Source organism: Triturus cristatus, chromosome 10 (genome assembly GCF_964204655.1).
Source record: "Triturus cristatus chromosome 10, aTriCri1.1, whole genome shotgun sequence".
Classification (NCBI taxonomy): Eukaryota; Metazoa; Chordata; class Amphibia; order Caudata; family Salamandridae; genus Triturus; species Triturus cristatus.
In genome coordinates this window covers 883,348,829-883,376,575 of record NC_140593.1, presented here as the reverse complement: position 1 = coordinate 883,376,575, position 27,747 = coordinate 883,348,829, and the positions used below count along the sequence as shown (strand labels likewise).

Sequence of the window (27,747 nt, the reverse complement as noted above, 5' to 3'; positions counted from 1 at the left end):
TGGGGGTGTGAAGCTGATGGGGTTCACGTGTAACTAGACAGGACCCTAAATCGTAGAATGAGAACAGGATAGTCTGTCCGGGGGTCACACCCAGAGGTCCATCAAAATTGGAAGATAAATGTCAATGAGCAAACCGCTCCTGCCGATTATATACAGGTTCTTGGAATACATTCTCCAGATTCCTAAGTTGATGTGTAAAGATTCATCATTTTATTCGTTTTTGGGACAGGTGATTGAGATAACGCACAAAATGAACAGCCAACATGTGTTTCTCCCAAATGGCTATTCCGCCGTTGTCGCGCTCCTCCGTCCGATTCCTCATGGTCGTGCTGATGCTCAAAGGGGGCCCACCTCTGAATTACCCCAAGTCTGGACAATCAATGTACACACAGACTATTGCGGTAATTGAGCGGGGAAAGGATAGGGTAGGAACTGCGGGGAGGGAGATCTGCGAAGGAGACAAGAAAACAGTGTCAGACCCCTTAGCTCCGTACACCCCTTACACCCTATCTATACAGCCTCTTTCTTCTTATAACACCTCCTACCTGAAATAAAGAATAACGAGGGTTGTAGCGTCAGTAGAGAGCAGAGGGCGATAACAAGTTCAGAACTCCTTCTAGGCAAATGAGAAGATAACAGAGGATATAGTGTTTAGGGATGGCTTCGTGTTCCTCTTTTCCCCTCCCTTCCTTATAACGTTTTTATACCCTTATAATAAAGTGCCCGACCTTACACCTACCCAAGGGTTTCGTTCTGAATTCCTGATTTGCCAAAGTTAAACCTCCCCAACAGGTCTCTCTTCTCAAGGACGCTAAAGAAAGGATAACCAAACGATAACAAAATCACGGGTTGTTCTGCATCCCAGAGTACATACAGCGTGGTCCCAATCCAGCAGGACAATGTTTCCACACGTAAAGTTTAATAAAGAAAGTTCGAACGCCAACCAATTAAATTATGATCATGTTCTGCAGGAAGTCTGAATATACATATATATATACATGGACAAAGGCGTCACTTACTTCTACGTTGATGAGCTGCTCGCGGAAGCGTTTCGCGGGTGCGTTTTCTTCCCTTGCATGAGACAGAGGAAGCGGTGTGGTCTCTCCAACAAGGGAGCCAGCAACCGAAGCGCCGTTAAAGGCACCTACGCTCCCCTGCAAGAAACCACAGACCTGTGTGTTTCCTCCAACAGGGGAGTCTGGCGAAGAGGGCGGTGGACTCACCGCCGAGTTAAAGCTGTGGGGGATGAGAGGCTGTGCTGAGCGATAACGCTCACTAGGGTTCCCCTGCACGAGACCGCACGTCCTGCGTGTCTCAAAAAACAGGGGAAGGCACGAAGAAAAACTCAGGAAGCTCAATCCAGGACACAGGAATGACGAAGTCCTCCGGAACACCGTAAATCCTTGGTGATCCCAGGAGTAGTCAAAGGAGGAGGACAACCGCTGCACCGGAAGAATAATCGGCAGCGTCTTCAGGCGGCTGCCGTCTTTATTCTTTCCGGCTATTGCGTTCGCGTCACGTGTCGCGAACGGCGCGGCATGCCGGGAAATGTAGTTTCCTGCCCTCCCGTGCGTGTCCGTGCACGGAGGGCAGATGGCGTACCACCGCACGAACCTGACAGCCGTAGAGATGCCTGCGGACTACTGCTTTTCTTCTTCCCCAACAGGATATAGATGGATTTAAATTAAAATGCATGCCCCGAGAAAGCCCTTGGCGGGATAGCGATATGGGCGAAATACGTGTCAGCTGGTAATTTTTTTAACCACCTCCATACATGTTGATACAAATCACATCGCTGGCATGTGCAGTAATTTGTACATTTATAAAACACTAGTCCTTGGATAACTGCCTGAACAGAGTTTTCATTGCCTGAGAATTGTCTGCTTAACATTTCTGTTCCTCAGCAGTAGTAAATAATTTGTCTAAAACATTGGATGTTAAACTGCTTTCTGGACAGCAGAAATCTTATCTCCATACAATGATACTGTCAGAGAAATAGTCAAAAGTGCCAATTTTACCTTTTAACAAATCTTTTGTTGACTGTACGAACACAGTGTTGGAAAAGCCACTAACCATTTTGCCTTTAGCCAGACATAACACTAGAAAACCCACACATCTTTTTTTGTCACCTGAAAATGTATTTGCTCAATAGTCTTTTTCTAGACTGCAAAAAAATAACTTTCCTACACTTCCTCGAGATCCGGAAACCAAGATTCTGAACCCTCTGAATAAGAAAATGTTTTCTAGTTTGAAATGTTTTTGAGGTCTTGGAATTGGACAGGCATCATGACCCCGTAATCTCATGCCCTTTGACAGTTGGCTTATTTGGCCATTTCATACCTGATGATTGTTATAAGGGTATTAAGCGCCTTCCTGAAAACAAAACCCCTAACTCAGATGGCTTCTCTGCCTGCTTTTACAGAGCATATAGTAGTATTCTTGTTTGACCTCACACTCTGTTTTTTAAAATTTTATTCTTACATCTCAATCAGGCACTCTCTCCATGATGGACTAAAAATGTAAATCGGAAAATGTTCCTTATGAATGCACCTCATACAGACAGTAGCCCTCCTTAATTGCCATGTCTAAATTTGTACAACCAAGTTATATGCAATATGTCCAGCTATCAACTCGCCTTACTAAATAGTAGTCCTCTCTCTCTCTCTTCTCTCTCTCTCTTCTCTCTCTTCTATCTCTCTTCTCTCTCTCTCTTCTCTCTCTCTCCTCTCTCTCTCTTCCCTCTCTCTCTCTTCTCTCTCTCTCTTCTCTCTCTCTCTCTCTCTCCCTCTCTCTCTCTCTCTCTCTCTTCTCTCTCCCTCCCTCTTTCTCTCTCTCTCTCCCTCCCTCTCTCTCTCTCCTTCCTCTCTCTCTCTCCTTCTTCTCTCCCTCTCTCTCTCCTTCTTGTCTCTCTCTCTCCTTCTTCTCTCTCTCTCTCTCCTCCCTCTCTCTCTCCCCCTCCATGCCTAGGTCCAAACTTAGAAACCTATATTAAAGTAAACTTTGTGCATTCATGAAAAATAATGGAACCCTATCTTCATTGCTAACTTATTAGACCAGGCTCTCCTGCTTCTGTCTCACTCTTCACCTTCTCACTAGAAACTTTTATGGTAGTGAATAACATTAGTGGTGTAAGAATTATCTCATAAGGCAGTACTACGTGCTCATGTTACCATATGTTTCTTGACCAATCTAGAGGTATCTTTGCAGACTCTGCAAGCCATACTTTAAAAAAAAATCTAATTTGTCTCTGAACTTAAAACCAACTTTACAAAATTGGAAGGAATGGATATTCGTGTAAATGAAAGGGATTGCTGACTACTTTTTCAACGTCTTTGTTTTAAGACCAGCTCACCCTTGAGGCCCCATAGCCTCTAGTTCCCTACCTTGGATAACCTCCTGGGGTGTGTGTTTGGCTGTCCTTTTCAGTGTCACCATTTGATGTGGATAACTATCCCAATGAAATATCTTGGAGTTAACCTCTCAAAGTGACCGGAAGATATATTATATAATTGTGCTTTCACAAGCATGTTGGGACACCCCCGCTTCTTTACTTGTAGAGATAGGGACAGCTCAAGATTTCATATTTTGGCAGAATCGCTTTCCTGAAGATAAACTTCCACCCAAGACTCCTTTATGTAAGTTAGTCACTTCCCCTCTCTGTCCCAGGGTCAACAAAAAAAGCCCATATTTCAGAATAATTTTTCGTAACGAAAAAGATCATATACTACACAGTGGGGGTTGGCAGACTGGGCTTCTCTCATAGAGAATATTACTTACGAACCATAGAAAGCCATCAAGCTTTATAACACTCAAATCCAACCTTTACTAAGCCATGTGCTATAATAGACAAAGGATATTCTAATATCCCCATCAGATATTCCCTCTGGCTCTTCTGCAAACATTACAAACAAATGGTGGCAAGCCCCCTGAATACAACCTCTACTGTTTTAAATCACTGATGCTTGTTTTATCGAAGCAAGAATGTGACCATCTTCTCCGCTCCATTGACGTTGGGGGAACAGAAACTGGGGGGATGCATGACAAATGATTCCACTCTTGAAGAGAAACTGCTCTGGTGCTGAAAGATTTGTACCCACGTGGAGAGTTGAGGTTGTGCCTCTTCTATTGACCGTTTTCTTCTGATGGATACTTCTAAACATAGATTGTGTGCCTTTTGAATATCACCCAGTTTCCATCTGTTTCTTGAATTTTTCATAGCAATTGTTCCTACATGCTGGTAGGTGACGCTGTCAGACTCCATGACGACCTGGCCCTGTGTCAACAGTGCAGAGCCACAGATAGCTACGGCCCCTGCATGCTGATATCAGTTCCCTTCTTTCCTCGCCCTTCGACATGGGTCCAGAACTCTGCTTGTCAGATTAATAAGATTATCGGATCTTGCCCATGCCGAAATCTCCTTTTCGACAACTTGTGCCAAGGAAACTGTCATACCTGAAAACAACAGTCTTCAAACCTTGTCGCGACGACAAATGTCGGTCACTGAGCCACCTGTCTGCCTGTAGTTCGAGTATCTAGGCTTCGACTTATATTGTGCGACAACTGCACCTTGATGAACATGAAGTCCACCAAGGAGCAGAAGGCAAACTATTATGTTGTGGAGCACAGAAAGTGAGGTAGGTCGCACTCTTAGCGTCAGGCTGGTTCCCTCTCCAGGTGCTGGTCCTGCTCCAAGTTTCCAAAGTCCATTGACATCCTGGGGACCCAAAGGGCTGTTGCCACACCAAAGGTCTGCCACTCAGCCCATTCGGAGGCTGGTCCCAGGGCTGCCAGATTCCTAGGCCATTGTCAACCCAGTAGAGATAGAGGCCTTCAGGGAGCCCATGCAGTAATTGTTTTCAACTCGTTCTGGAGTGCCTGTGGGCCACAGGAAGCCACTGGTGCTCCTTAGTTGAACTTCTGCCAGTAGGTTCAGCCCTGGCTTCTTCCTGGTACCCTCCCACTTTACCTGGCACCGTAGGCGTCGTAAAAGCCAACTGACCCGGCATTGGTTCAGATTCCAATGGATCCCAACACTCATCTCAGATTCACGACCAGCTTGTGCCACACCAGGCCTATATCTCGATATGTGATCTCCCAAGGTGCATCCTCAAACGTTAGAGGATCCCCAGCCTCTCCCTCAATGCCAGTACTGCAGAAGGGTGTAACCTTGTTCGAATTGGACTCTGCCATTCAATGGCTACCAATGAGGACGACAGTGAGGCAGTGGATATCTAACTCCCCCCTCCCTTTACATACTGATGTTGGTTTTACCTAGATCAACAGAATTGCAGTGGACTTAATACTCTGCTGAGGCAGAGATAGACTCCCCACAGTGGCCCACCATGATGGAGACTGTGGTTGTAGTCTGCAGAGCAGTAGAATTACTAACTTTACAACTACCCACAATAGTATTCAAGCAAACCTTCTGACAAATTTCAGCCGGGTTCTGCAGCCTCAGAGCCCTTATTATCCTTTAGTGAGGACCTGACAGAAGCTTTAATGGCAACCTGGTCTAAGCTATGCTCGGCCAGGCCTGTGAGTTTTCCTATAAGTAGGTGTCATAGGCCAGCCCCTGGCAATCAAGCTTTCCTGACACAGTAGCCAACTCCAGAGAGATTGATAGTACAGGCATCTAATATTAGGGTGAATGAAAATTCATTTCCCACTGTGCCCACAAACTGGGAATCAAACTGCATCAGAGCTTTTGGGGGAAATTCTTTTGTTTGGATACCATGGTGTTATGGTCCCTGATTGTCGATTGCCTGCTGGGAAGATTCACACATGTCCTCTGAGACATGGCCAGAAAGATATTGCTGTTCATACCTCATGCATTTGGAAACACCTTTGCTCTGATGATCCAAGTTGGACAAGATGCAGCCAACTACGTTTTGGCTAATGTTCAAGACACAAAGGATTGTGTTGGTTGCGCATTGGACACCAGTGTGATGATATAGAACTATATATGGAGGTGCGCCACAGGATTTGCTGGGGACGAGCAGGCATCCTTGTTGGACATGCATTACAATGGCTCCAGAATTTTCTGTGAAAGGTTAGTTCTGCATTGGAGCAATTCAAAGATAGCCGAGCAACACTTAATCTTTACATCTGGCTTCTCCTGTTCCACCTTCAGTACCTGAAGGTTCAGATGATACTCATGGGGTATTACTTACCACAAGAGACAGAACTGGAACCCGTCCAGCAGCCTTTCTGCAGCTCAAGAGGAGGCAGCGGTGGCAGAGGACAGCAATTTATAGTCTTCCTTCTCACCTGCTGCAACAGCAGCCAAGTCCTATTGATTCCTTTTCTCATGGTCGTGCACGGCCAGTAGGTGGAATAATTCGTTTTTGTCTTACTCGACGGTTTCTCCACTGCATTGGATCAGTGGAATTGCAGATTATTCAGAGTGGTTAATCCCTGTGAACACCTTCCTGCGGAAGGGCACATTCAAGTTCATGACTTTGGCCCAGGTCCTTTTCTCCCTGTATTTGGGGAATTGGTTGGTGTCCTTGGACTTGAGGAAGCGTTCTTTCATGTGCCTGTCCTGCGCACGGATGCTAGTGTTTGTGGTAGGGCCAGAAAATTTCCAGATTGCCATTCTATCCTTTGGCCTCACCTCTGCTCCTCAGGTGTAAGGAATATGTGGTTAAAGTATTCTCCAGAAAAATCATTACAGAAGGTAGGTAACGTGTTCATTTAGCACCCAGAGATGACAGTTACTTATCCCAATTGCCAAGTTTGACAGCTACCCCAGCAAATTGTTAGGGAGCCTCTGGAGATTTAACTTATATAGGAGAACAGTTTGACAATCAGTCAACCAAGAGAGGAGCAGTTTTAACAACTAGGTCCCACAATAGAGGGAAAACTATGAGGAGGAATTGGATATGATTATGTCTGAAAACACTGTCTGTTATAGGAGGAGGGTGGCTAGCACATCGATAGGCGTTCAATATAAAGAGAGTGCCCGTAATATTTGATGTGCGGTGTATTAGCACCTGAACAATTGATAGCAGTGCAATGAGCTATTGACTGATACTGGAAAGGATGTGGCCAAAAGGCACACTTGCACATCTCTGGTGCCTATGCCAGCATGTCAAAACCTATTGCGAAAAAATACTGATAATGATTTTAAAAAAACTCTGTACCTTTACATTGGATCCATTTTATAATAGTTGTTGGCTACAAATGCGATGGAGGCAAAATACCTGCTGCTTTCATTCATGTATCAATTAGTGACATTTGTTATTGCCTGTGAGACTAGCTTTGGCATAGAAATGGAAGTTGTCAAAGATTGAATTAAGATATGGCACATGAATACAGTGGAAAAATGATCAACATTACTCTATGATGTATGTTCGAAATATGAACAAATATGGAACCCATTTAAAACTTTCGTCAATAGCAAATTACGGAAAGACAAACAGTCCAAGTGTGTAGGAAGGGTGAAAAAGAATGATTCTGATTCTACAGATTAACATTAATTTTATTTTAGAAGATATTGATATCGCTGATCCACCATTCTCTCTTAATTCCCTATCATTTAAATGAAATTGTTATTTTTTGCTATTGGTGCTTACAGCTGTAAGTGGATTCCTGTAAATAATTTTTAACATAAAGTGCCCTTGCCCTACATGATGTAACAAGTTGAAAGATGTAATGCTTTCCTTGCGTTGATTTACTTTTTATCGCACCTTCTTGATCAGATTCTTGTTTCTTGTTATTTTCTTTACTTTTTGTTCTTTCCATTTCTATGTAAATAAGCGAAAAGTGTCAGATTTGTTAAACAAAATATGTGTTTTTGACCTTCCTTCCACTGGAAAGAGTAGAAATGTGGTACCTTGGTTTTTGGAGTATTCAGTCTTCAAGTTTGATGCTGGTTCTGGTGGCATCTTGCACATTGCTGGTGCTGCAGGCCTGTTGAGATTGCTACTGCTGCAGTGGCCGCTTCATATGCAGTGGAATCACTCTTATGGCTATGAGTGCAGTAAAGAGCCTTGTCTCCATATACATCTTCTATAGATTAAAACTGCAAAGTTAGTCTTGTCCAGATTGAAAAGGAGTAGACAAAGATGATGTGTTCCATTCGGAAAGCAGGAGATGTACAGCCAAGACCTCTGTATGAAGAGTCTTTGAAAATGTTGTGTCCTCAACAGAATAATTGTTTCACCAGCAATTCTTGCAGCAGGTTCCCGCAGCACAATAACAGATCTTGGTAGATCAATATCAAAGGGCCAGGAGTCAGAACGTCCCACAGAAGTGCTGCAGATGATCTTTCGTACTTGTGGTCTTCCTCAGTTGGGCCTTTTTACTTCAAGATTGAACAGGAAATTCCATGCGTATTGCTCGATAGTTTCCCCAAAGGATTGGATTCACTGAGTTTGTTAAGAATAGTGTGGCCATACTATTTACAATATAATTTCTCAAAAATTCAATTGATTCAAAACGTAGGACAAAAGATTAATCAACAGAGTGACCATATCATCTAGACAGCTTTGGATTGGATCAGACGTTCTACCCATTTGGACATCCTGGAATTCATTCATGTTTTTCCATGGACTCTTCTTGTGCAGAACGATTGACTCTCAGCAGACCCATCCAGTCCTACATCAGAAAGTTCAGATCCTAAATGTATATGCTTGGATTAGGAATTTTAATACTTTTCTTTCTGAAGAAATGAATGTTCTGTTCAAGGCTAACAAGGCACTCACCAAAGTAGGATCTCTCTAGTAGATAATATCGATTTGAGTGGTGTCAACAACAAGATTTGGATTCTTTACAAGTAAAAGCAGTGGCCTGGCAGAACAAGAACTCAGTATTGGCACTATGAATGGTTATTTGCAGCCAAGGCATATTGTTCACTTTGTCTGTGATGTTAAGGTTTTTGCAAATAGTTACAGAATTAGCTTCCTTCATTCTGTTTCTGATTTCGACGTTGACATTTTATTTGGTTCTTACTTTTCTCATGAAGCACCCATTCAATACTCTTTATTCTTACCATATAAAGTATTTGTCATGTTTCTTCGCTATGCATTTTCCAGGAATGTTGGTTAACTTTCATTTTCATCAGCGTCTGCTCTTTTGACAGCCTTCTCTAAGGATCTAGTTATGTTAAGAGTATGGTTTATTTTACCCATAGTGTTGCCTTAGTTGTACCATCCTCCTTATCTGTTGGAAAGGGAGGAAATGTTATATATGCTCAACCCTAGACGAGCCATTAATTTATTTTATTCTGGTTTATTTAAAGTGGTATAGCTCAGGCCTAGCCACAGGGCATTGATCATTATCTTGTAATAACTAAGCATTTCAGAGTTGATGTAGAAAAGTGTGCAAGGCTGTCAGAAAACAAACCATTTGATATAGATTTTGTTAGTTGTTAAAAATGTTATGAACTTGCAGTTAAAGAGCAGTTATTGGGTTTTAAAGACCACTCGGCTAGATGCAAGTTTGTTACTTTGACTCTTTTGAAGGGTGTTCAGATTGAGGCAATTTGGCAAGCTGCCATCTCACTTTCTTTGCACTCTTTTTCAAAACATTACTGTTTTGATATGTTTTTGAGAAATGAATCTCAGTTTATTACAGATGTTGTTCAGAACGTTTTAGTGTGAGGTAATACCTTTACAGAGATCTTTTTCTGAACACTGCTTTGAGAGTGGGTCACATAATGAGTCTGCAGAAACGAGTAGCCATAAGAACAAGTTACGTACCAGTTGTAGTGTTCTATATGACCAATATGCATCTTCAGAAAGATTCCTTATCATTCTCTTCCCTTCTCTTTGAGTGATTCTGAATTTTAGCTTTACTGATGTTATCAGTGCTTATAGTGTTCTATGTTGAATCCCTGAGGTCTTGTGGATCAACTGCCAGTGTTCAGCAGTGCCACCAGGTACAGGTGATACTGCTTAAAAATTTATGCATTACAGTCTGGCGCCTAGGGATGTTTCTCATAACTATTTTGCTTGAAAATATGCATCTATCACCCTGGTGAAGTAATTTGCTCTTATGAAGGTAATTAATCCTGGTGTTGATGAACATGCTCATACAGTCTCGAGATCATATTGAATATATTCACTCTGGGACCAAGCTGGTGGTCCAACAGGAGGGATGACGTTTTCCGCACTTCCCCATATCCACAGCCCACCAAATGCAGTAGGAGTATGTTAGCAACAGACATAGGGGAAGCGCAATGGAATATGAAAGAAACTGAATCACTGACTATCGGCACTCTGACTCGTCACTCTGCAGAGCACTAATGTCTACTGGATTTCTAAAGATAAGATTAATTTTGCAAGTAACTTATCTCTGCATTTCAACATATTCTGTTATATGTGAAATGCATGCTGAAGGTGGAATGGCACTGCTCTTTCTTTCTTCTCTAGATAATGTCCCCCATGTCAACCAAATGATAGCCATTGGAACAAGACCTCTTTAACACAGAGAACTGTTATTGTTGCAAACAAATGTATCCTGATTGTAACATATGCCAATAAATTAAGTCTTCAAGGTTTTTCCCAGGTCTGCCAAAAAGATTCTGGCTGCAGCAACAGTATTTTGATTGCCTAGCAATGACAATCTGGACTATTGATGGGTATAAGTCGCACAGTTTGCTATTTTCTTAGCACAAAAATCTTGCATTGAAAAGGAACGAGAGGTTGTATTTTGCACTAAGAAAACATCGCTAAATCCAGCAGAACACGAATAGTAGTAGCCACTTGCTGTCGCTAAGTTTTTTGTTCCTGTGCTTCTGCTGTAGTGCTTTTAGGGTTTTTGTGTCAGATTACTCATAATTATGTGAACTGGTGCAATCGCATAATTTTCGGTAATTTTGCGTCAGAGTGATGAGGAATTAACAAAATTACTCAGATTAATCTTGTGTAATTAAAACTTTGCCCAGACTCTGTCTGGAACATGAGGAAACTTGAACTCTATAACTTAAAGAGGACCCTACCTTTTTTAAACATCTTGAGAGTTCTGTGGCTTCATTTGAAAAGTCATTTCCTGAATTGCACGTAGGTGCCTTTGCATGGTATGTAATCCAAAGAAATTAGGCCTTGCACCAACCTTCAAATATAGTGCTAGCCGTTTCTATCCCGAACACGCTTAACACTTGTGAATTTGGGGTATTGTACTTGCAACTGAGGTTGGTTGTTGAGAAATCTATCCTTGTGATTATTATTTGTGTTTTAAAAGGAAAATATCTGAACATGATGATTAGGAAGAGAATCAGTTTTGTTTATCTTTTGGTGGGAGCCGCACTTTAAATGTGTAGACACCACTGCACTGTTTGATCTAAAAAAGTATTATGAAATAAAGACAGTAAGTGCTCACCTAGACACAAACTAGATGTAATGCCATGCTGCTTTCAAAGGTAATTGTTTGTAGTGGTTGCTAAAGTGAATTGGATGATACCTACTGGTTTGTAAAACTACACCTAATTTTATGTGGGAGGGAGGCCTGTGCAAAGGCATCTAAACACCATGAAGAAGTTTGAGGTCTGATATTATTCCATGCATGTAGGATTATGGCATTAGATATTGTATAGCATGTTTCATTGAAAAAGGTTCTCTGATTTCTTAATATAAAGTAGCATTATAGTCAGTTGTCTGGTCCTAGTAGACAAATGTTTGAGTTATTTCTCTTAATCAATCTGGAGCTCAGAATTTGTATGAAAGGTTTTAGCTGCATTGCCTTACAGAATGTAATAGGATTTAGCAGATACCTATTGTGCTTCCAGTACATTGCATTCCAAATACTACTCAACTTCCTCACAAATTGTATATATGCTTAATGCACCGTATCGTAAATACTGAATCTTAAAAAAAATACAGTTAAGTGTCAAAGTTTCAGTAAAGAAGTGTGTTTCAATAGTTTCACTTTTTTTTTACAATTGGTATAAAGGAGCCTTCTTTAAAACTATCATAATTTAGGTAATTTTGGCATGCTCCGGAAATACTGTTTGAGTATTGAAATATTACAATAATAATGTGTTTTATCCCCAGCGGGCACACCAGCTTCCTGGACAGTTGACCCAAGAGCACGATGCAGTGATCAGTCTTTCTGCATACAACGTCAAACTTGTGTGGCGAGAAGGGGAAGATATCATTCTCAGGGTTCCCATCCATGACATTGCAGCTGTGTCCTACATCCGAGATGATGCCTCACACTTGGTTGTGCTGAAAACTGGTAAACAAAGGCAGGGATGCATGTAATTTCATACAAGGATAATGTTTGCTATCTGCATGGTCTTTGAATGTTGAGAGGACTCAGTAAGGGCAGCACTATTCTGTTGTCTACAAATAATTCAAACCTCCCACCCACCCTCTCCCCAAGTTTTGAATTTCGGCCTGGAAATATTATTTGGTTATGCCGTAATATGTTAAATGTCCACACTTGTAAGTGGTTTTTACTTCCACAGGCTAGTTATATAAGTAGTTACATGGACAATTTAAGATACTTACTTTATGCAATCTCCTAATACAACAATTTTTCTTCGGCTTCTCCTTCTATTCTCTCCTCTACTCTTCCTGTTCTTGCTTTTTGCTCCATCTCCACTTTCTTTGACCCTCCTTCTCCTTCCTCTTTTTAATCCAAAATAGTTTTAAGGCAGACAGAGTTCTATTTCTAATGAAACACATGCCCAACTTAAATGACCTTTGTGTGGATGACTCACCTTTCTAAAGTGTAGGCATCCCATTTGTTGCTATAAAGTGAATTTAATCAGAACTTACATTTGCAAGGGCAGTCTTCCTCCATTTGAATGTGCTAGTTCATCCATGCTTGCAATTTTCCTTCTTCACATCTGGTTGAATATTCTCTGTTCTTGCAGACTGGATCCAAAAAGCTTCTCAAAGAGAAATATAAAACACTTTTGGAGTTTTGTATGTGTGAGTGTCCTTTCCTGCATGTGTGTTTCATCCCCAGCTTTATATATATTTATATCAGGCAGAACACTAGAAGTGGGGTTCACAAGTTGTTCCCCTTTTTGCATCATAGTGACACTGTTGCAAGTGATCTTCAGTTCCACAGCTATATTAGCGTCTGACATTAAAGAAAGGCTCTATCGAAAGCAGTAAAGAATTTCAAGAAATATATTTAAAACATTTTTACTCTTGTCTCTTTCCCATTCTCCACTTGTGTGGTATGCTCTTACTGAAAAGTGGGATTCAGGACTACTTCTACATCTGTTAATTGCAAAGCATTTCAGTAAGGCCACCTTTCAGGGTATTCTAACCAGATACATTGGTTATTTGTACCTGCCTCTAAAAATTGGATTATTTGTACATGCCTGTAAAAATTGGATTATTAATTGGGATGCGTGATTACCCACCTTAAGAAATAATCACAGCCCTTGTCAGCATGAACCCCCCCCCCCCAAATTACTAAATTAACTTGAGCTCACCTCCCTGGTTGCTATGGCAGAGAGCAGGCAGGATTAACCAAGGGCAATGTTTAAAGTATTTATGCAGTACCAAAACCGTTATATGGTAAAAATCCAAAAGAATAAAAATCCCAGATCAAATTCGAAACAGAGTGAAATGTAATAAACAAAATGACAATATAATGACAGAAATCAAGTAAGGGGATTTCAATATATGAATTTTTAGAGTTTTAAGTTGTAATAGCACCAAGAAGCACAAAGTGCCAATGATAGTCAGTGGTCATGGCACACTAGGACCTGGGTGGAATTTGACACTAACCGAGATAGAGTGCGGATTGGATTCACAAACCAGGTTCGTCCTGGTCAGATTTTACATTCTGACTTAGTCCTTAAAGTCCCAATCTACCACAGGAGTACATTTCTAAAGTCCCCCAGGACATCAGATGAGGCACTTATATGCTCACAGGGTGTCAGGTAGAGGCCAACAGCAGGGTTCTGACCAGGTCTAGTTGCGACTCGTCAGGTGGGATTGCTGCAGTAAGTCCCCTGTAACTTGTTGCATCCCTGTAGTTTGAACAGGATGTCTGCCTTAGGACCCTTGGAGTACATTTACTTGTCCTGGATACTAGAAGGAGCAGGTCTAGTGTTTCTTGGCTCCACTCAAGTCACAGACAGCAGGTTGAGTCCTCTTCTATTCTTCCTCAGATCTAGGAGTGTTTTGAAGTGGGTGCCTGGAGATGCCACATTTATGTCTGGCACAATTTCGTGGGTGTGGTGTCTCTCCTGGGCATGCCCTAGCAAATGGGGCAAAAGATCCAGTGGCCAACCCTATCCATTTTGGGCATTTTCAAGCAAAAGTCTTCAACCACCAGGGTGATGGGCCTCAAAAGGCGGGGGTTGTATGTGCGTGTGTGTCTGTGTGCGCATGCGTAGGTACATACGTACTTTGATCATTCTAGTGCGCTCCCACATCTAGCACTAGAATCCATTTTGGAGCAGCCGCTGTACTCATAAGAAATGCAGAGACACACGTCCGGTAGGACAAAAGCAAGATTCTTCAGCAACCAGACATTGGATCCACAAGAATTGTCTTGTCATCCTGTTCCCTCCCTTTCAAGCGTACTCCAAGTGTTATTTGTAAACCCAGTATTTGACACTGAAGCAGGTTTTGGCCTTTTAATGTCAGAAAGGGTGCTTGCAGCAACTACCCTTCAGCTAAGCTTAAAGGAGTTATCCCTGCGCATTCAAGTCTTATCTGTCAATCACAGCGATCTTTTGTATAGCTTCTGGAAAGAATCTTACACTTCTTTCACATCTATTCAAATGCTAATCGCTGTCTGGGAGAAGTTGGAGAACAAATGTAAATTAGCCTCCAGAAACTTCAGACAGGGAAAAGGTAACTTTCTAAAATATACTTTTATTTCACATATATTGAAAAAAATGTAGTTCACCTTCAAATTGGATTTTTAATAACTGTTTAAAAACAGTTGTTTAATATATTTTCCAGCTTGTTCCATTCCCGATATACAGTATTAGGATTTTAATCTGTGCTCTGGTTTTAAACATGGGACACCTAGGCCTGCCTCAGTGAAAAATAGCTTTTGGGTGCTAGTCACGGTAAGGACATGTTAACATTAAATTTCTGTATGTCCTACTTTTAAATACCACACACCCTGCCCTGTGGGCTGCAAAACCTACATTGGATGGGTGGGATCTTATTGATGTTTAAGAAGGAGGTTTTTGGCCTGTCAAAAGGCTATTTTTGTAGATCTTTTTATTAAACAGTTGCTCAGTGTATAACAAACCTACTTCGATCATTTGCACAATAGGCATCACAAAGATACAAGTTACAGTACAGTCACAATATCCACCAGGATCAAGTAAAAAGTTCCCTACGTCCAACCCTCAGAATGTCACTCATCTTTGTGTGGCAACCACTCACTATCCTCTAGTTACGCCAATTGTCCCAAACTTTTCTCCCATTTCCTTGGGCAGCCAAGACTCTGGAATACCACATGTTCTGCTCTTTGACACCAGCTGGATTAAGCAGAAACGGACCCGTATAGCAACCTCTTTGGGGCTCTGCACTGTCTCCACCCAGTCGTCATCCTCAATAAGTTCAATGTCCCCTTCCCATGCTTCCCTCATCGCCTACAGCGGGTCAGGGGAGTTGTTCATTCATTTCTTGTATGTCAGAGAGATGGCTTTGTCTTACATGGGATCTAATAGTAGGGGCTCCTCTAATAGCGCTGACCCTGGCAATTGTTCTCCCCCTAGTATATGTCGCCTCAGTGCATGCCCCAATTGTAGATGTCTAAAACGCTCTGACTCTGTCATCTCATATTCTTTCAGCTGCTCCTCAAATGTTATCAGACCCTGTCCTCCTCACACATCTCCCAAGTGTTTAATGCCCTGCAGCTCCCATTTGGAGAACCCCTTTAGGCCTCCAACCTTCCATGGGAGGTTACTGTCCCATTGTGGCGTCCTGTTCGTAAGTTTGTCCTCCTATCCCAAGAATCTAGTGGCTTCTCTCCATCCCCTCGCCACTGGCTGAGTGTGAGTCAGCAATGCTTCCTCCCGTCCTTTCCTGTATAGTAGCGGTGGGTAGCCCCGGCTGCCTATGGCCTCCTGATCCATGCAGTATGCCGTTCAGCGCTATCTGCGAGCACCCAGTCATTTATTGCTATCAACTGGGCTGCCCAGTAGTACTTGCGTATGTCTGGGACTGCAAGCCCCCCTCTCTTATGCCCCACTTTGGAGCTTACAAAGTGCGATTCTTGAACTATCCCCATCCCACAGTAGTTGCCACAATTCACTATCAACTTTCTTAAAGAAATCGGGAGATATTTCGTTTTGGGGTGTTCTGTACAACATAGAGCAGGTGTTTAAGGGTCATCATCTTGAAGAGAACACCTCTGCTCTTCACGGACACCGCGAGGGTCCGCCTGTGGGCGACATTTCTCCAAAGGCGATCTAATTGTGGGAGTAAGTTTATCTTCAGGAACTCCCCAGCATCACGCATGATGTAGATGCCTGAGTATTGAAAACTGTCTTGTACTATTGGAGCTACACACCATGACGATAATGTAGGGATGTCCCCTGCAAGGGGAAATTTTCAGGGACGTGTCCCAATTGATCTGGGAACCGGATTAGTCTTTGAAAAGCTGAAAGAGACGCATTGTTCTGTCAATCGTGAGGTGGGGCTGCGTGGTGTAAAGCAGTATATCATAAAGCGAGGTCTGGTCTTCCCAGTCTCCCTCTCTGCTGATACCCTGTATAAGTGGGTCCTGGCGAATCCAGGCCATTAGGGGTTCGAGCGCAAGCGTGAATATCATTAGGGACAGGAGGCAGCCCTGACCCGTGCCCTTGTGTAAGCATTGTTGACTCGCACTCTTGCCAGTGGGCCTTGAAAGAGGAGTTTGACCCAGCTGCAAAATCGAGGACTGAATCCCAGCTTGGCGAGAACGGCACATAGATATCTCCATTCAATGCTATCAAATTCCATCCCAGCATCAAATGAGAGCAGCACATCTCTTTCAGCCTGAGGAATTGCGGTCATATGGAGTAGTCCATAGGTTTAATCAGGTACCCATATTCATCATAAAGCCGGATTGGTCCGGGTGAACACCGTAGCTATCATTGCCCTCAGACTGTTAGCCAGGGCCTTCACCAGTATCTTGGCCTCTAGGTTTAACAGTGATATAGGTCTATAGGAACTACAGGCCGTTGGCCATTTACCTTTCTTAGGGAGAACCACAATGGTGTCTATTCATCGATCCTCCAGGAAGCAACTGTCTTCTCTGGCCGCCCAGAACGTGTCAAGCATGTGTCCTGAGACTTTGTCTGCTATGTGTTTGTAGAGTTCCACTAGGAGGCAGTTGAGCCCTGCCGCCTTCCCCGACTGCAGCTCTCGAATTGCCAATTTTATCTCCTCTACCGTCAAGTCTTGTTCTAGTGTGTCTCTGTCATCGTCCAAGAGAGCAGGAAGAGAAAGGTCCTTCAGGTGATCTACAGTCTTCTCCTGACCTGATGGTTGTAGACACATATGTGTCTTTATAGTTGTCCACAAATGCCTCTGCAATGGCTCCCCTAGTTGTATGAAGTTCCTTCTCCTCATCTTGAACCTCTTAAAACCTAGTTCCTTCCCCTATGTCTTTTGTCTAGCCACTCTATCAGTTTGTTGGCTTTATTTCCAATATCATATAGTGTGCGCTGTGACACCAGTGCACAAGTGTGAACCTTATTCTCCGTTAATTCTCTCAACTAATGTTGCTTAGGTCGGAGCTTATGATGGAGCTGAGGCCTGGCCGTTCCTCCTTCCAGCATTCAAGTTTCTAGCTCAGTAATCTCTTGTTCCAGTACCTTACACTTTATCCTTTGTTTCTTCTCTTTCCCCGCAATCAATGCCTATGAATGGCTGCAGATTACCGCCTTAAAGGCTTCCCATAGGACACAGGCGGAGTCAATTGTTCCCATATTTTCTTGAAAGTATTGTTCTGTCCATTCCCTTATCTTGTCCTGAAGGGTTCTATCCTTTAAATGCCAAGTGTCTATCCTATGGGGCAGCGTTGTGTCTCTAGCAGGGCCGCTTAGTAGCACCTCCACTAGGGAGTGGTCCGGGATGCCATGCGCTTTATAGGATGCATTAAAAAACTGATCATAAAGTGAATATGTGGTCTAATCGGGAGTGACTACTGTGTACAGCAGAGAGGTAGGTGAATTGTGTGTTGGGGTTGTGTTCACGCCATAGGTCTGCCAATCTCTTGGCCTCTATAAAGGCCCTTAGCGTACTGAGTTCACTACCACTGGGGGTATAAGGATGCCAGGCGGCATCTTCAGCAGCGGAGCACTGAGTGCTGGGATGGTCTCCTCGTGGAGCTGTGGTGGCACGTATATCGAAAAAATGTTAAGTGTGTTGCCCTCCCAGGTGCCCATTTGTGCCACAAATCTGGCAAGTGGATAGCTCCATGTGCAGCGTAAAATGTAGGGCACTGAGTTTTAATAAGAAAGCCTTTCCCCCTTGAGCTGGAGGTAAAGCCCGCATGCGCCTTAAGGTGTACCCAAAGCAGTCCAGTGTCTTGTAGTGGTTACCCTTCAGGTGGGTTTCCTGCAGGAGAACTAGGCCCGGGGTGAGCCTACAGAGATATTTCAGCACTATGGCGTGTCATAGTTAGGGTAGGGCCTCCCCTTTGTGTGTTGAGGAAGTGACCATGCCCCCCACACCCGACTGTCTCGTGTCCCTGCCCTCTTTTGCCTGGTTCCTCTGACCTAAAGAAAGTTACAATATGCAATACAGCTGAAATATAGTAAAACTGTTGTCCCCATGAAAACTCACTCCACCCTGCTACCCTACGCAGTAGGCTTAGAACTGCCCACTTCCCCAACTTGAAGAGTGCATGTCGCCACCCCAGAGTTTCCCTGCCCTCTGTTGCCTGGGTCCACTGAGCTAAAGCAAGTTACAATATGCAATGCGACTCAAATACAGTAAAACTGTCATCCCCATGAAAACTCCCCCCATCCTGCTACCCTCCACAGTAAGTGCATAACAGCGCACTTCCTCAACTTGCAGAGCTCATGTTGCACTAACGGTATCATGCAAACTGTCTAGGGTTGGCCAGCACTGTTTTGACAAGCCGAACAAATCCAAACATATAGCCGTATCCCATTAGCATATCTTGGTGTTTCCTTATCTGCACTGTGTATATCTACATTACTGCCCCCCCCCCAACCTCATCCCCCCAAAATAGATTACTGCCCCGCGCAGGCGGGCAGACATGGACCTCAAATACCTGAGACATATATCACTCCCATTGTCCAACATCGACTGGCTTCCCCACTCTGCCACCACTCCAAGTGGGTGGTGGAACACGACTGTCAGGCCGGTCACTCGGTTGTTTTTCGGGGCCCCATCCGCAGACTACTCCTCGCGGTGTTCAGACCGTTTGTCCCCCAGCTAAAAGGGGTTTATTTTGACAGATTGAATTGCAGTTTTTACTCTGCTACTGTCAGGCTACACTGGTAGTGTTGAGGCCATGTTTGCACTACCACTAGGTGCTGCAGTCCGCTAGTTGCGTTTAGCTTCCAGGCCCTGGGTACCTATTGTACCAGATACTTGGGTACAAGAGGTACGCCAATATGCACAAAAGGATTTTGCATTTCTTAATGGTCCAAATCACAATTTCGGGCCGTTGGGAAATGTAAAACTGCCTTTCCTAATGTGCAAAGGCCTATGCAGCGTCACAGAATGCAATTTCTAACCAACAAAATTGCACATTGCGATTCACAAAATAGGAACTCGCAAATAAGGATTTCTTATTTGCAATTTCCTAACCCGTTGTAGATAGCATTTCCTAATTACAAAATGGGCATTTAGGAAATGCTAGTAGGATCGACTTTGATCTGATGGTAACCTGGTGCAAACTTAAACAAGCATTTGCAATGCAGTAGGTTCCGCATTTGCGAGAGTTTGAGCTTTTGGCATTATAAATGACAAGCCCTTTTATTTAGGCGTTTTGAAAAACTACAAGCAGTGCGAAAACACGCACTTTGTACTTACTTGTTGCTTACGAGAGCCAAGGCTGGCAGTAACTGCACCTCTTTTACTCTAGTCTTGAGTGCTTTAGCTTAAAGAAATAGTGCTCACAAGCTCTGATACATGTAACAGAGGCAGTCCTTGAAAATGGGTGACACTTTTAAAGCCCATATCCTGAATTTGTATATTCTCACACAGACAACCTCTTATCTGCCCACGCGGACCAGGGTTACTAGTACTTATATGCACACAGCTTCCACGTGGTACTCTGTTCAAAATCATGACCAACCTTCTCCCTCCGCTTGGGGAAGCTCTCATTCAGTGCATTCACTTATAAATTCCAAGTGGTGTCTACACACTTTGGGGTTCCTTAATGCAAAAGTGGGTGAAACAAATTGGTTAAAAAATGCTGACAATGGTTTCTGTGGCTATTTTTCTGTATTATTTATCAAAACATATTTCATTTCATATGAAGGTGATAGTATAGTTAATAACATAGTTGCAGGCGACGCAATGCTCTAGTGTGAAGGACATATACAGTATATACAGATAAGAAACAGTTCACTGGTTCTAAGTATGGCTGATAAAATACAAGCATGTATCACATTGCAGCGTGTCAACTAATTAATAATTAAAGCAACCAAGTGAAACAAATGTCGACGTTTCGACCCCTGTTGAGTTTTGGGTCTCCTCCGGACTATTGTCGTCTGACTTATTCCCTACAGAAATTGGGAGGAAGACACCAAAACCAATCATCAATATATTTCTACTAAATGCTTAGGGTATTTCAATATAAAATATGGCTTCACGCAACTCTGACTTACCAAAATTGAGTGGCCGCCATCCACAGTCTAATATATGTGGTTTAAACTCGTCCAAGCCAACCACCAATCCTAAATCGTGATTCCAATCTCCCCAACCAAAACGGCATGAAGCAATCTGCCTGTACGTATATTCTGCAAAAAATCAAGCATACAGTGTGTCAATGCATGAACATATAAAGTAATTTCACTGATGTTGCTCATGGCAAGCACACTGACTCAATGCGGTATTGTCAACCACTGACCCTTTATATGGTGTGCGTATCGTGTTCATGAATGTAATTATGTGCCCGTCATGTGCTAGTTAATAAGCACTATTTCCCGTTTGAGCGTTTCCATAAGGCATAGTTGGACTGCTTAATTCTTTAATTTGTTAAGTAAGGCTTTAAAGTGTGACCCTCCGCGGATCCTCTGTGTTCATGCTTGTGCACCTTTCCCATGCTAATCCCGAGACGCTAAACACAGAGCATTAGTGTTCCAGTCTCCGTAAATCACAACATGCGCGGCAGTTGCCATTAACACAGTTCCCTCAGCGTCACCTGTATCAGTGTGGGTAACATATTATAAACCACATTACCGAGGCTGCCTACATGCAAGGACGTTCAGATTCCTGCACCCGGAGGCTCATGTGTGTCTCTATGCTGGGTAATTTACCTTAATTAAGCGTATAGTCCGGTCCTAGCTTGCGGGCTCCAAGCCAGCGTCTCATGATATAGATCTGCAATCACATATTTCATACTTCAATGTGCCAGCCATAAAATATTCCTTCATACGTTAAAAATCCCTTGAGGCCACCTATCCACAGTGGAGAGAAGCGTGATGTGCATCTGTCCGTCTACAGTTGACCGTCCGTAACGAGTGCTTTGTCCGAAATGAGTAGGAAGTAGATACGTATCTGTCTCTCTCTTGCCCTCTGCGGCTAGAAACATTCTGTTTCGGTGTGAGGATGGTTGTGCAACCTCGAGATGTTGGCAATACAAGTAATTCACAGATTTAGTCAGAAAACAACCTTATGGCTGATGTTTGTAACTCACCAGATCATTGACATTTTGAGGACGATTCACACTAGAAATGGGGACATATGCGTTCCATACCCCCGTCAATATCCTGCAGTCATGCCTCAATATGGCGGCCGAGATTAGCATTCTAGCCTCGGAGGGTAAGTAAGAGGCACCCTGCCAGGACAAAAAAGCATTTTTTTTTAATTGCTGCGGAAATGCGATGGTGCTGCAAATCCGCAAAAAAAAAGTGCAGTTTTCCGTGCTTGTTTTGAATAGAGCCCCTGGGTAGGAGAGGCCCTGGGAAAATTTATTTTTTAAAATGAGAGGGGCACATGGACCCCCCCCCCCCCCCCCCCCCCACCTGAGGCTCTATAAGCCCCGCAGACCCCTCCACCCAGGGACCACCAACTCTCCGGTGCTAAATAACACACAATGGGGGGGGGGGGGGGGTCTTGTGGAGCCCCCACCACCACAATCACCAACCCTGAGGAGCACAGCGCCCCCATGGCCCAAAAAAGTGTATATTTCATATAATGAGTAATGTAATATGTGAGGTCTTACGCAGTGCATTACGAGGGTGTAAGTTATAGTTAGCTCAGATAACTATAGCTGGTGAATGCACTGGTTTTGTACGAGTGAAATCTGAGCCTAACTATAACATCCCCTGTTTAGGTCGAGGCCTCTTGAAATCACTCCAGACTTTCTCAAAACTTGTCCATGTGGTTTTTCATCTTCCACACATTCTATTGGCCTTTGCGTGTGGCTTTCAAAAATGAAAGCATGCAGTTGGCTAAAGGTGGGTGCGTGTCCCACCTTTTCTGTAAATGTTCACTCCCACGGCATCCATCTGTCGGGAGCAAGCAGCGGTGCGCAGGGTGCCAGCTGTATTCCTCGTCGTGGATCATTAAACAGCGCGGTCGCTTTCAGTTTAGCGGCCGTGCTTGTTTTTCTCACTCCCCACCTCTCCTCTCTGACCATGCCTCCCTCCTCTCCTTCCGCCGCGCAGCCTCTCGACCTTCTCCAGCAGTTTCACATCTGTATTCTCTCACTTCCACCTCTTTTCTCGGTTTGATTTCCCTTTACATCTTCAGTTAATGCCCCCATATGCCTTCCCCTCACTCTCCTTCCCCCTGCCCACTCATGTTAACTCAGTCTTTACTTCCGCTCACAAATTCCTACTTCGGCTCTGCCTTGACCCCATCCCCCCCGCCCCCTCCTCGGCTTCCCTCTATCCCCCAAGTTCTCTCTCACCCCCACAGCCGTAGAGGCTTTCCTCACCCACTTCACAACCCCTAACTTCCCCTCCCACTTCGCTTCTACGAAACCACTCCGCACTATCCTTTTACCCCTCACCCTGAAAATGTATTCTAACTCCCTTCCACACATTCTCTCCCGCACTCCCTTTCACTGCCCTCCCGTACTCATTTGCCCCCCGACACTCCACTTCTTTGCTTGAGTCCTATCTTGCCTCCACAACCCTCACTGGGTCCTCATCTCACTTCCACGCCCCTCCCCTCATGCATTTACCCCCTCATTTTGCTACTCGCCCCATCCTCACCGCCCTTCTTCGGCTCCCTCGTTCCTCATCTCCTCCTTTACCACTTTCCCACATCCTTCATAGCCACACCCATTCCTTCACTCCCCTTCACCCTCTTTACTGTCCATTCCCTGTTCCACCAGCCATCAATCACCCCTTCTTGCCCTCGTTCATCCCCAGTTCTCTTCCACTAAGATCCACTGATCCCTTTCTCCCCCATTTTACTAACGTCCACTCATTCCTTCACCCATCCTGTGTCCTCGGTGTTGTACGTGTAGCACTTGCTCGTGTTTACCTTGTATTGTGTGCTTAACTCTGTGTACTCTCTTCTACTGGTACTTGATTTACATGTACTCGGATGTTTCTATGTCTTTTCACCCTTTTTTAAACGCACTACCACCACCTGAATGACTTCCATATCAACCTTGCATGCTGTACGTGTACTCTGTGCTGTGTGGGAGTTGTGTGCGCGTGCTTTGTGCTCGGCATGTTTTCTGTACAATATACTACTACCTTGTGTTTCGTGGCCTGCCTTGTCCTGTGGTCTTGGTGCTGTACATCTACCGCCCTCTTACCTGTGTTTTACATGCACCCTTTCTACCCTGCGCTTTGCATACACTAAGCTTTAAGTATGTATTGCCACAGCAGGGCCCTACTTTGAACTCTGCTGTGCATATATTTTACAACATATTGCCATGTGCTCCATGTGTGGTGTATATTCTGTGTTCTACACTTACTCTGTGCTATACACACATGCACTGTGCTCAACTTGCACCCTGTTTCCCGGGTTTTACATGTATTTGTGCTCACTGCAGGGGACTGTGTTCGACCTCATGGTCACAGGTCCAAATCCCAGCAAATTCACTCAGCCTTTCATCCTTTCTGAGGTCGAGAAAATGAGTACTATTGAGTTGGGTAACCAATAGACGTCTGTTATTCAGTGCCAAGATGATCCTTTGCGGGTGAAAGTGCGCTCTACAAATACACGTTATGTTACTATGATAAACTGCCCTCACCTAACAATAAAAACTATAACTAAAAAGCATTAGAACAGGCAGGGAAAAATTGACAGCATTGCATAAACAAAAAAACTAGAAGACATTTTTGGTGTTAATTCTGTTTTTTATTAGGGTACTTCAGTTGTATATAATGTTTTCCAGGTTATATATAAGGTGACAAAAATGGCTATAACACTTTTTTTATTATAACTTATAACTTTTAAACATGCTGCACAGCATTTACAATGCTCTACAACACATATTAAAAACATTAACAAAGCCAATAGCTCTGTCTAAACACTTATAAGGACACAAAGGCTAGACCTATTGGCTATGCCAATGCTTCTTTTGGAATTCTATTTCTTTATTAGAACCTCCATGTAACCCAGTAGTTCCCAACCTGCGTGCCACGGCCCCCAGTGTGCCACCAAACCCAGCCAGGGGCACCGCTTAGTAGCTTTGGCCTGGCTGAAACAACTACAATTTACACGCACAGGAGTATGCAGATTGTATTGAACCTACCACTTTTGTGTGTGATCTTACCTGTCTTGCACATATAGTACACTATTTGCAGTAGCGATTTCTTTCCTAAGGTCCTGATGAAAGCCAGGATCATAGTATCCTAAGACTGAAACATGTAGACCTGCCATCCTTGTGGACTTTTTTACAGTTATTTTTTCGAATCTGTACACGCACTGGTTTTTTTAGGTTTGACACCAGGATAGCGTTTATTAAAAATGTCAGTATCCTGGTAGCCAATTTTAAAATCACCTCCTTTACACACACTATTGTCACATGCACTGCAACCATCACCCCAAAACATAAATCTGAGGCAACACATCTAGGGACAATTGCAGTTTCCATCTTATGCGACTCCCTGAAACATCTGTAAGCTCCCTTCTAAAGTTGAGAGGGTTGTAGCGTTCAGGTGCACTAGGGTTTGCAACCCAGTGAAATCCCAGATGATGAAGCATGCCACCCCGGTGGATGATGGGATTCTATCCATAAGGATTCCCCTAACTAATTCAGTTTGATCAGTTGTTGTTAGAGTTCATTCATTTTTTCAGACCAACAGTTTTTCTTCTGTTTTTTGAGATTTCTGGCAGTAGCTGGAGGGCTAGTTGGCCCACAAGGACCCTCAAGAGGCAAGGAGACTTCCTCCCCCAACCAGTAGTGCACCAGGAGGCGTGTTTGCAGAGTGGTGGTAAAAGGGGCTTGACCTACGACCACCTCTCAGCAGTCCCACTGTGTAGGGCTTACTGGAGGTAACAGGTGGGCTGGTTGGCCCCTAAGACCTTCACCAGCGCATATGTAGTCAAAACTCCTATATAATCTATAAAGTGTTTATGCATTTGCTTGTCGAATGTCTTCCATCTTTGTTACACTTTCCCAATTATCACGCCTTCAAGCCTACCAATTTAGATATTTGATTTCAAAATATAGCTAGAGCAATTTCAAGTCATACTATTTAATGTGACAACTTTCATGGTGTACATTGTATGTATTTCTGCCTTCTTACAGTATAAAACTTGCTCAGGTTGTTTCCCATAGGAATATCTTGTCTCCATTGTAGTGTACAACTTGTGAGATTTATAACTTAAGATGTTAATTTTGCTTCGCCAAAGATAATGCATGCTTGTTTAATGAATGTATTTCTTTCACTTGTAAATTATCTTGGTGGAAATCATGATGAGCCTACCCCGCTGTATTTCTACGTTCGACCATGCTCTAGACTCCTGCTTCAGTTATGCTCCTTTGTATCTTTTTTCAGCCCAGGATCCTGGAATCTCTCCAAACCAGTCTCTTTCTGCTGAAAGCGCCAAAGCCTTGACATCTGGTTCCCTGTTAGAGTGTGGGAGCGCACCTGTGGAAGCTTGTTGTCTTGTGATCCTGGCGACTGAGAACAAAGTAAAATTGCTTATTATTTTGCAACTCATACTTCCAAGAATGCCCTTTAACTTGCTCTTACATAGACTTTTAAAAGCATTTATTATTCTCCTATATGCTAGTGAGGTCCGGATTAGGATCTCTAAACTTTAAACTTTGTCCTTTAATGCATTTTCCGTCAGAAAATTGTATTTGAATGTCTTTTTAATGAGTCTGACCCTGTCCTCCTGCTGGCCTATTGCGATTCCTGCCACAAACCCTCCCTTCCCCGTGACCCAGTGATAACCCTGTCCTTCCTCCTGCTCCATCGAGTTTCACCAGGTAGTGTAAATGGAAGTAGTCGAAGTGGTATTTGATTCAGAACAAAAACCTTTTCGTGGAAATGTTTTCAGTAATTTGAGGCTAAGCTTCACTACCATGGCAATAATTCCAAACTTCCCTCAAAATCAACTACCGTATTTGCCTTTTGCAACTGTTCTTTGTTGCAATTGTTTACTCTTTCATTAAAGGTATTTTAAACTTTTTTTCATGCATGTGAAACACCTCAGCATCACCAGTGGAACAAATATTGAATGGGGCGTTGTTGAAGGAGGGACTGTTTTATGTTTATAATTTTTCAGAATGAAAATGTGGTTGTATGTTTGGGGCTGTACGGCTACTGTGAACCGCACGAAAGCCTAAGCACGCAGCTTTGAACAAGCACTGTTTCGTTTAAGTAGCAAGAGGGCTTGAACTCGGAATGTTATTCTTTTGGGTGGAGAGCTGAGCTGCCGGCTGGGAAGTGTAGGTTCACTGAAGTGTTCCTGCTCTGTCTGACCAATGAACATAGGAATGATTTGCACTAATTTAGTATTTCACAATATTCAGTTCTTCATGCTGCATAAAATGCAACTAATGCTGTTCATCTGTTTGTTTTGGCTTTACATTTCAAACTGTGTTTTTGAAATTAAATGTACATATTATGTTGATTATAGTCTAGAGTAATTGTTGACACCAATGACCAAATGCTCACTGACTGAAGGACACCAGAGCTTCATCTTTTTTCGGTTTTTCCAGCTCTTTTGTGTGGCTTCTTTATTTGCACACATCTCTGCTGTCTAGGTTCACTTTATTTCAGAGACCGCCTACGAATGACAGCATATTTTGAGTTGTTTATCCAAACATTGCAGATGTTGAGTATATATGTCTTTTTAAGTGTTTGTGAAACTTGGTGAACGAGTATAATTTTCCTATAGTTGCTTCCTCTGTGATTGCGGCAGGCTAGTTCTCAATGTGTGTGTTTAGCTGCAATTGCAGCTCTGTTCCAGGTTTGCAAACCAGTATATTAAAATATATCCATGTCTTGGGTTATATGAGATTAGACTGCATCTCCTTCCTTCCTGCTTTTCTCTAGCCATCTGTCGTTAGTGGTATGAAGCTCTAACCTCTAGAAGCTACCTGTCCGTAAGCAATGGACCTTCTGCAGGAATGAGCAGTGGCTCGCTATGGTGTAAAGCATTGGTCTGAGTCATTCTCAGTTACTAAAGGCCCATAGTCTGACCTGTATCCAGTCTTGTGCTTTTTCAGTTGCGGTGAGACCAAGGGATGGGTAGGAGAGAG

The 27,747-nt window shown here is 43.3% G+C and overlaps 1 protein-coding gene across 3 annotated transcripts in view; it reads left to right on the top strand.

Moving 5' to 3' along the window:
- CCM2 (CCM2 scaffold protein) overlaps positions 1–27,747 on the top strand; it is a 371,750-nt gene that overhangs the window by 293,300 nt on the left and 50,703 nt on the right. For all 3 annotated transcript variants that reach the window (XM_085628570.1, XM_085628571.1, XM_085628569.1), the window contains 2 exons: positions 11,994–12,177; positions 26,033–26,169. In XM_085628570.1, coding sequence (XP_085484696.1) covers positions 11,994–12,177; positions 26,033–26,169 — 321 coding nt within the window. The remainder of the gene's footprint in view (positions 1–11,993; positions 12,178–26,032; positions 26,170–27,747) is intronic.